The 10543-nt window shown below is 35.6% G+C and overlaps 1 protein-coding gene across 2 annotated transcripts in view; it reads right to left on the reverse strand.

The window, feature by feature from the left end:
- The window catches only part of ATP8A1 (ATPase phospholipid transporting 8A1), a 236036-nt gene that overhangs the window by 159530 nt on the left and 65963 nt on the right, over positions 1-10543 (reverse strand). Inside the window, exons 6-8 of one of the 2 annotated variants that reach the window (XM_007453048.1) lie at positions 5146-5219; positions 2503-2572; positions 482-609 (exon numbers count right to left, since the gene is read on the reverse strand). In XM_007453048.1, the coding sequence (XP_007453110.1) occupies positions 482-609; positions 2503-2559 (185 nt within the window). In that variant the 5' untranslated portion in view covers positions 2560-2572; positions 5146-5219. Of the gene's footprint in view, positions 1-481; positions 610-2502; positions 2573-5145; positions 5220-8092; positions 8167-10543 lie in introns of both variants that reach the window. The other variant, XM_007453049.1, reaches the window with a different exon arrangement.

Genomic DNA, 10543 nt, shown 5'->3' on the forward strand with positions numbered 1-10543 from the left:
GAGGGGAGGGGAGGGGAGGGAGAGGGGTAGGAAGCAGGTATAAAAGATGACTATAGATAACATGGCCTAGAAAAGAGCATGTGCAATTACACAGAGAAGACAAGAAATTATCCAGCAAATTAACCCCTGTGGGTAGTCTGAACTCCTTGAGGCATCTAGAGATGACAAGAAAGCACCTGGGCCATGGAGACCGACAGTTAAGCCTATAAGGTAAGTATTCTGGCCAAAGAAGAAACCACTAAACAATGCGCCAGAAGCTTGGCATATCCTAGGCTGGCAGGACCCCTGGGGAAGTCTTCAGCTATACCATGTGTACAGGGTTAAGAGCATTTTCACAAAAGAACTCTGGGTAGAATACAGAAATGCTTAAGAAAAAGGGTTTGGGTTATCAAACTTAGAGTACAAGAAAATGTGTACCTAGGTCAGCAATACCCTGCAACACAGTGACTTCTGTGTTTTTACAAAAACCGATTTTACATACCTGTGTCCATCAAGCCTTATGTTTCCAACAAAATCGTAGAGATGTCTGTTTGGACTTTCACACTCAATTCTGCCAGAAATTCTCATCAAACTGTCAATGTCTTTTATATCTGATGTTGCTGGTAAGCCCTGTTTAGAAAGTTTTAAATAAGCAAAGAAAATATTAAATAAGTTGTATGTGGGAGGGAGCAGGGAATTCTGAATTCATCCACGCCTTAAGATCTAAGAGATCCCACGGTTTTATAAGCAATTATCCCCCCCCACCTTTGTCAAATCAAAATTAGGGGATACCTTCCTCTCTACTTGAACATATATGTTTTTAGCAGAACAGGGCAGCTTTCCTGAAAACTCTAAAATATCTTAGAGATTATAAACTAGCCTCCAAAGATATTTTGAAATAACTCCACAAAGAACTGTTTGCTTCCAAAAATAAAACTAATATTTAGCATTATACAGTCTAAATCTGTCTGCTGAATCTCAAAAAGGGAATGCAAAATAACTAGAATCTATACCCTAAGACAGTAGTTATGTTTTTGTTCTTTTAGTTCACTGAGAAGGAAAACTCCAAAACAGTTCCTCCCTCTGGCCACCTACAACTGGCTGGAACTGAGCAGCCGGTGGCAGGTTGAGTTCAGGTGCTGTGAGGATGACCTGCTTCTACCACAACCCAACCTTCCCACATGTCATTTTCACTATTTATCTAGAACCCAAGACAATACATTTTTTCAATGTCCCTTTTAAAACTTTAAAAACCTTACAGTGACTTTCTATTAGGAGTGGTATGAGAAATAAATAGAGAAATCTAACTGATTCCCTGAGATTAGTGAGAATATTAGAACAGCAATGGAAACTGTGTCTTTTCCATATGGCAAAGGCAAATAATATCGGCCAGGAGAACAGAAAAATAAATAAGCTAACACACATGAAAGCACTTAGAGCTACTAATGCTATCATCAGAGTGTTGGCTATAACAGAAAATGTTAAAAATATTACAGAATAGTATCTATATGATGGACCACATTAAATTAGGCAAGTAAAACTGAATTTTCCATAATATGTAACTATTTCAGTTTATAAAACCACTTCATTGCAGCTCAATGAGGAAATATTTGCAAGTAGACAGAACTGCCTCAACTCAAGACAATAATACTAAGAAATAAAGCTATAGGGGTTCAGAAGGAGCCTCCTCAAAATGTGTCACTTTTGGAGCTTCCCTGGTGGCGCAGTGGTTGAGAATCTGCCTGCTAATGCAGGGGACATGGGTTTGAGCCCTGGTCTGGGAGGATCCCACATGCCGCGGAGCAACTAGGCCCGTGAGCCACAACTACTGAGCCTGCGCGCCTGGAGCCTGTGCTCCGCAACGAGAGGCCGCGACAGTGAGAGGCCCGCGCACCGCGATGAAGAGTGGCCCCTGCTTGCCACAACTGGAGAAAGCCCTCGCACAGAAACGAAGACCCAACACAGCCAAAAATAAATTAATAAAATCCTACCCCCAACATCTAAAAAAATGTGTCACTTTTGCATGAGGGTTATTTTGAGCTACAGGCAATGGAGATCCTGAAGGTTCAAGAGAAACTACTGTCCTTCCCTTAACTACCTAGAAGAATTTAAATTGGGGATTTTTCCCAGAGAAAAGTTATTACCAGAGATAAATTTTATTTAAGTGGACCCATGCATCTGGCAGGGCAAACACCTAATTACCAAACATCTGCTCTTCTTATCATCCTATGAATGACCCTCCTGTCCTTGGAAGCCCCAGGACCCTTATCCCATTCCTCACCTCAGAATGGCATGTATACCTCATTTTACCTTTCTGTTTCTGAGCCTCTCATGCATGTGGGGTTCCTATACGTATGAAATTAAATTTGATTTTCTCCTGTTAATATGTCTCATGTCAATTTAATCCTTAGACCAGCCAGAAGAATGTAGAAGGGTAGAGGGAAGTTTTCTTCCTCCCCAGCAAAGCTCTCAATTCCATGTAAGAGGACAGCAATAATTATATAAACCTATATTAGATCTTACCTGTCTGATTTTCAAGTTTGTTTCACCATCTAAGTTGGATGTTTCAATGTAGCACATGGCCTGTGGCTCACTGTTTTTTAAAATTGAAAAGCACAAAGATTTAGTGGGGGAAAGAAAGCATAATAATAACTTATTTAAATGCTCAGACTCACTGAAGCCTTTCATTCTAAACAAAGTTTTAGTCGCCTAGTTTCTTGATGTCTTTCATTCTAACCACAAAATGCTGTGAGGCAGACCCCATGCATGAAATCAGATGTGCAGCCAGCAGGACCCCAAAGCAACTTCCTGACAATTAGTACTGATGTTTAAGATAATGTAAATAATTAGATTTGTCACATTTTACTTAAATTGTTCATCATATAGACACAACACAGACTGTATCTGAAATGTAAAGCAGTTTTGTGTCCATATATATCTTTAGCTCAAAAATATCAAGTGAGATTTCATGCTCATAGCCCACATGTAAATTGATTAAGCAGTGGATTAGAAAATTCCAGATTATTGCTTCTATAAACTTGCATTTACATGTTCAGATTGTATTGTACTACATCTTTAGAAAAGATGAATAGGATCATATGAACCATAGTATTTACATTTCAAGGCTACTTTAAAAAAACTGTATGAACAGATTTTACAATGAAAGTGGATATACACTTTCTTCCCCCTATTTTTTCTGTTTTATTTCTTAAAGTTGCTTCAGAGATTTGCATGGCAGCAAAAGCTAAAACTAAAATTAGCCAACTTGGCTATGTTGCTCCTTGACCTGAAACTAGGAGATACATTCTACGGGTCCCCACCAGAGTGTTTTAGTCAAGTTTGGTAAACAATGACTGGTATAAGAGGCCCATGCTCTCCAGTTTTATCACAGGTACACACCCGTGACTGTTGTATAACCTGACCCTTCACGCGCTGACTTTGCTTGCTCAGCAATTACAGACAGGTGACTTTGCAGCCCAACTGTATAACTGATCCTCAGCTATAAGGAAAAGCATTGTGAAGTTAAATTAACCTTATTAGCACTTGCTTATATAAAAAGCCCAATTAATTAACATCCTATAAGTAATTATGAATGTAATTTCTGATAAGCATGGGTACTCACAGTTAGAAATTTCTAAGTCACTAACACCTGGAATTTTCTAATCAACTTCCAATTTGTACATGTGTAAAGCAGACGATTCTGAGTTTCAGAAATGAGCACAAAGCTTAGTTTTATGGCTTGAAGACTTGTGAAAAGTACTGAAACACATGGTCATTAATCAAATATTTTACAGATTCATTTTAAAGTAACTTTGCAAGTTCTTTAATTTTTCTCTATGGGCTTTTTTTTTTCTTCCATAAAGGCTGATACTTTTTCCCAACCAAGTTTTGGGAAAACAAGTTTTTCAATATTTATATTTTCACTCTATCAATTAAATAAGGTTTAATTTTTTATTACTGTCATGATAGTAATTTGGTTTTGGCAATTGCTCCCAATTTGTAATTTACTTACATATATATTTGAAATAAAAATGGTTTATAAAACCATTATAAAACACATCTGATAATACAGAACCATGATGACAAACAAATGTTAAATGAACAATGCCAATTCCATATTTTGACAGTGAAATGCATTAAATTTCTACTGCTCAATATAACCAAGGCCATTCTCATATCAAAATAAGACTAACGTTCTAATTCTATCTTTTTTTCCCCCACAAAATAAGGTCCTTTTCTAGGACCTTAAATGGCTAGGAAGTTAGACAGTTAAATAGCTGGCTTCTATTTGAAGTGGTGCAAATAAAATATACATCCAAATTAAAAACTTTCTTAATCTCTTAAGACAACTGTTACTGAATAAGTTCTTGACAATACTATGAAAAGGCAACAAGAAGTCCCAGACAAGGAATCATGCTAGATAATAATTATTTCAGCAAATTATGATGACATTCAAAACACAAACTAGAGAAGGGCAAAGCAGGCTTTTTGATTAGTAAGTGGAAAAATGAAACAAGATGCATATCACAATACAGACACTAGTAGACAGCTGAAATATATCAGAGTAACGTGCATTTTGTCACTAGTTACAAGTGGGATAAAAACTGATCCCAAAGCATGCGGTACCAAATGTACAACATCCAGCTTTGTGCAGGGGGTCCTCTGTAAACCCTATACAAGCCCAAATTATAGCATAACTGCTGAAGGGATTCTATTGAACTTATAGAATATTTCAAATTTAAGACATGTTTAAAATTGTAAAAATTTCTCGATAACTGGCTTTCATGTAAATCTTAACATTGTGCAAAACAATATCCTGGAGAGGTAATAAATTAAGCCTTAGCATTTAGCCAAGTTGTTAAATATGAATATATTGTAATGATGCATAGGCAATTACAATCTACCTTTACTGGCATGCCTCAAGGACTCTGACTCCTATTGATGACAACAGGAGCTGAATTTGCCCACTTGAGGGAAGAACGTCAATCAACAATGTATTCAAAAAAAGCCTTTGAAACATCTGTAAAACATCCATCACCAAGAAGTATAAAATGTTTGTGTTTTAACGGAAGAGATAAGAGGTCAACCACCTCTGGGTGCAAACTGTTTTCTGGTGTAGGGTGAGGATCCACATACACACATCCTGTACAACTCAGTGGTTCTAACCTTGAGGACAAGCTGATGAGATCTGCTGGGAGATGTTCCCCATTGGTCACTTTCACTATTTCCCCTACTGCCACCTACAGGTCCCAGTTCAAAATAATTAAAACGGAAAAAAATGAATAACAGAGAAAAACAAACAAACAAATGGACAAAAGAGACAGAAGGTTTGAAATTATTATAGAAAATAATACATGTTAATAATAATGTCTAATGCCAATTTTTTCAAAACTCATTTTGATCAGGTCTAATGGCACAAGAAAACAGAATATTTAAGGATCATTTATTTGCTTTTAAGCCCAGTTTTCAATTTTTAATGCAGAAGCTTTTGAGTTCTAAAGTTTTACTCACAAGCATATCTTAGCAAATTAAATAAAAACATATTTTTCTACGGAGAGCTACTTTATCTTATAGATTTTCCTTTCTCCAATTCTTCACTCTCTTGCCATCTCTTACATGTCCACTCCTACCCAAGAAGAAAAGAAATAATGGTGGAAACTATTCTTAGGCTTTTGAGAAACAAAGTATACTATATTATTTCTCCCCCTACACCCACTCTAAAAAAAAAACTTTGTTAAAGTTTCCTGATTCCAAAACATTTTCAAAGTTAACTGCATAAATATCTTAATAAATTTAATGTAAAGTTGCAAAGGCATGGATCTTGGGAAGTTAGAAGTCATAATTGCAGCCTTTTGAATTATTTAATAATAAATAAAGTCTTGGTAATGAATTGTTTTGGGAGGGTAAGCCTTTGAATTCAGTAGAAAATTTTCAGAGAAGGTATGAAACAGACATGCCAGGAACCTGTTTGGAATTGAATTAGTAGCTTGAGTTATTTTACTGTATTTTATACTTTCTAAACCCATATACGTATTTTTTGTTATATGGTAAAATTTCAGTTTCTTCATTTCAAAATGAAAATCAATGAAACACAGTAACTTTCAACCATGTTCATGCTTTAATTTCAAACTACTTCAAAGAACATGCAATATTAGCAATTAATAATTTTTTAAAAATCAGAAATTAAAATATCATAAACTGTTGTTTATGCTTTTTGCATTTAGCATGGTGCTCACTTGCCGGTGAAAATCACCATGTCCTTATTCTGATAGTGGACAGTGTAGTATACTGAAGATACTAGATTAGTATCTAGTTGGAATTAGTATCTAGTTGGAATTCCAATTAGTTGGAAGTTAGGTATTCCAACCCTGACCTAGTCACTGGCTAAAGTGTCAAAATTCCTCTTTCTGTTAAATGATGGCAAAAGCTTCTACCTAATTCTTAAGGCTAATGTAAGTTCAAAAGAGCCAAGTAATGCAAAAACCTTTTGAGAAAAAAAATTTTTTTAAAAAACCAACAAAACCCTCCCCGAAAGGTGGTATTTTGCCACTTGGATAGGAATATTTAACAGCACAAGCTTTATACTTTACTTTGATTCTATTTTAACAAAAAGCAATGAATCAGATAATATTTTTAATTTTTAAATGATTATTTGAATCATCTTTGAAGAAGTTAGTCATGGTGGATGCTATATTAAGATATAGAAACCATTCTCATCTACCATTATCGATAGTCACCAGTAAATGTTTTTAATGCTGAGAAAATAAATCCTGTAAAAATGTTTTAGAGTTTAAGAAATACAAGCACAGAGCTTACTGGGAGCCTGGATTGGATAGAGGCAGATAAAAAATATTTTGAAAACTTTCAACTTAGAATTAAATATCAAGTCAAGGCAGTATAGTCAATTATCTTCATATTTTTGAGCATAAAAAATGAAAATTATAATTAATGTTTCAGCATATGATGGTCTTTATGGTAAGTTATGTCTCTATGAAAAGTTTAATCAGAAAAATATCACTAGTTTCTTAAATTGCTGGAATGCTTTACTATCCTTTTGAACTTTGTTATATGACATTCAGATGGTCCATCATCCATTAAATTTATCAAACTTTTACTTAGTATCACCAAGTGTACATCGTTCTGTTGGTTAGCCATTCTTAAAACTTAAATGAAAGATTATCAATTTAAACAGAAAGGAGAATCAGGGAGTTACTTCAACTACCTGTAGACTTACTTCTATAAACATCTGGAGAACTCTTACTTGCTCAATTAAGTTTCACTAACTTGTCATAAATTCAATCAGTTTAAATAATGACCTGATTAAACAGATTTTGAAAAAAGGACACGTTCATATTTATATGTGAATTTTACAAATAAAACCGTCCAAGGAAATGGTGATAAACAACCTCTAAAATAGTAAAAACATTTTTCTTAATTTATATTAGGACTAGTTTTACAGTTTTTAAACCTAAAACCATTTGAAAGTCACATTCTTTAAAGTGTAACAGTGCCATATGTTCTGAATACTAATTCACGACTATCTTAAATATCAGCAAAACAAAAATTATCTAAATTCAGTAATGGAAAGAACTTAAAGAGCAAAGTGCTTTAATTTTTTGGTTGGAAGAGTATAATATTTCAAAAGATATGATGATAAAAAAGAAATCATTTATCCATTTTCTTGTACCAATGCACCATAAAGATTGAGAAACGTGGAGGGATACACGAATGCATCATAAAGGAATTTATCATGAACAAGGATTACAAGATAAAATCAACAGAACCCAATCCATGTATTATATAAAATAAATGATAGGAAATCTTACAAGAGTTAGTAGTCTACACAAACAGATATGGACATATCCATACGGAGAGTAGACTCTTAACTGTAATTATAATTTCTGAATTATAAAGTATAGTACCTATCACTTATTCTATATGGCAAACATGAAAGAGTCCTTTAAATCCAATCAATTTTTAACATTTAATTCAAAATCGTTAGAGAGGTTTAAAATTCTTCGTTTATTCCTTATTTCCTTGGATAAATCACAAGGTCAATGCAGGGTAGAGAAACCATCCTCTACACTGTTTGAGCATCAGTAGGTATCTCTACCTTGATGAGAGAAGTACAGTGTCAGCAGGTATATACTCTTTGCCTTTTATTATAACTATATCTCCAACATTTACCTGAAAGAAAACTGGGAATCGGTTAATTATCTGCATTGAAAATAGTTACAAATATACAACCCATTGTATTTAAGCATAGAATACAGTAAAAATGGTTATTGGTAAACAAGAACCACTTATCTTCACAAAACGGCATAAAATTATTTAGGAGTGAGGCCAAGGATGGGGCAATCCTTTAAAAAACAAACATTGTATCTTTATTGTACCAGCTATATAACCTAGCTTAATAAAAATAAATTTTATCCATTCTATCCACTTAATTGGCATCTCATCTTCTCATTATTCTCTCCCTATGACATAAAAATAAAAAGCAGGAATTTACCAAATGAAATCTTCACTCTGTTTAAGGAAATCTCAAAACTCCTAGAAAGACTATCATATGTATATATATGATACTACTCCTCAGATGACCTTAGTTATAATTCATAATTTAGAGAGGAAGAAAATGAGTCTTTGATTCTAAGTTATTTCCCAAGATCACAGAGGAAGAGCTTAGACTCAAACCCACATCTGACTGTCTGCAAAGCCTGATTTTGCATAAGCAAATATAATGAAACGATCACTGTATTTTAAATTAAAAAAAAAAAAAAAACAGCTTAGTCTCTTTCTCATTTTACTACCTGTTAGCATTTTTGTGAGCATGGTCTGAAGACAAATTAAAGATAAACTATGTCCAGAAACTTAGAAGTAATTTAAGGGATGGGTTTGTCACAGAGCTTTTGGCAAACTAATTAACAAGTTGGCTTGCTGACCAAGTTCAGCAAGTTACACTGATGGCCACACTCCCATTATATTATGGAAGTTGCCCTCACTTTTAGTAGCCAAATGAACCTAAAAGCACATTTTAATAATTAATCAGGAAAAGAAAAGCCCTTTTTGGGGGGGGGGGATCTTAAAGCCTTTTTGTTCTCTCCCCTCCCTAATTTTCCTTGCACCCCAAAATAACACTTTACTTGGTGGGGAGGGGTGGGAGAGGATGATGTCTTCAGTGGGAATCACAATATGAGACAGCCCCCTGTGGTTATTATACTTATATACTGGGGGAGGAACAGGTTAGGCAAGGTTGGAGGGGACTGTCTCATCTACGGTATGTATGCTGGTTATCCAGGTAGGGAAACTTTGAATGCCTTGATTTGAAAGAGATTTATTTCAGATGAAATCTGGATTATCTGAAATTGACAAATTGTCAGGGATCTTGGAATCGAACACCCCCTTCCTCAAAAAAGGGCAAACTGGGAAAATAAAAAAACAGCGAGTATAGGTATAAACTAGCTCTTAAAATAATGTGTTGTGATAGTATTCTGATAGCACCCACTGAAAGCAAGATAAAAAGAACAAAGTTCTCTGCAGCCAGGGCACTTAGAGAGAATGCTACCCAGGTTACATTTAATTGCTCCTTAATCACCTTCTGTGTATTAAGGTTTGCTCTCCAATCAGACTGTATGCTTTATAAAATCAGGATATTTGTCTATATTACAGTGTTAGGGATTTTCATAAGTCTGGTAGGTCTAATTGTACAATTTTCCAACATTTTATTCATTGTAAGACAAAAGAAAGCCTTATGGTTATTAAACTGAAGACTAAAAGAAAATATTAGCCTCTTATATGGTCTAATGGGTTCCCCCAGTGGCTTCGGAAAACCAAGGGCTCACTGAATGCTAAAGTAGTTCTCACAGCACTGTGAGGAGAGCAGGGAACTTACCCCCTCCTTCTGATGCCTATGTTTTAGCTCACTTTCTCAAACACCTCTTTTTTTTTGGGTTCTGAGCTCCTAATGTGGCATTCATTTCCTTTTCCAAACCGGTGTGCGCATGGGAACAGACAAGAGAAAGTCAAGACGGCAAAAATTCTTTGACCACGTGTTCTAGTTGGAGGAACATCATATGACAAAGCAGTTTTAGTCCCCAAAATACTGAAGTTAAAAAAATATTTAGGGCTTCAGGTCACTACCTTGAGCCTTCTGAAGTCATTGACATTAGTAATTACAATTGAGGATTATGAAAAAGGGTAAGCTTATTAAGCTGTAACAGACTGACTGAAAATCTGATTTGTCCAATTGCAGGCCCCAGCATATTTATTTATATTTTTACTGAGGCATTTTTGTAGATGTGAATTCTTAATCCAGAGAAATATATTTCATGGTGGAAACTTCATGCATTAAAGCAGCTATATAGGGGCTTCCCTGGTGGCGCAGTGCTTGGGAGTCCGCCTGCCAATGCAGGAGACGCGGGTTCGTGCCCCGTTTCGGGAAGATCCCACATGCCGCGGAGCGGCTGGGCCCGTGAGCCATGGCCACTGAGCCTGCGCGTCCGGAGCCTGTGCTCCGCAAATGGGAGAGGCCACAACAGTGAGAGGCCCGCATAACGCAAGAAAAAAA

Source organism: Lipotes vexillifer, unplaced genomic scaffold, assembly GCF_000442215.2.
Source record: "Lipotes vexillifer unplaced genomic scaffold, Lipotes_vexillifer_v1.1 scaffold1272, whole genome shotgun sequence".
Lineage (NCBI taxonomy): Eukaryota > Metazoa > Chordata > Mammalia > Artiodactyla > Lipotidae > Lipotes > Lipotes vexillifer.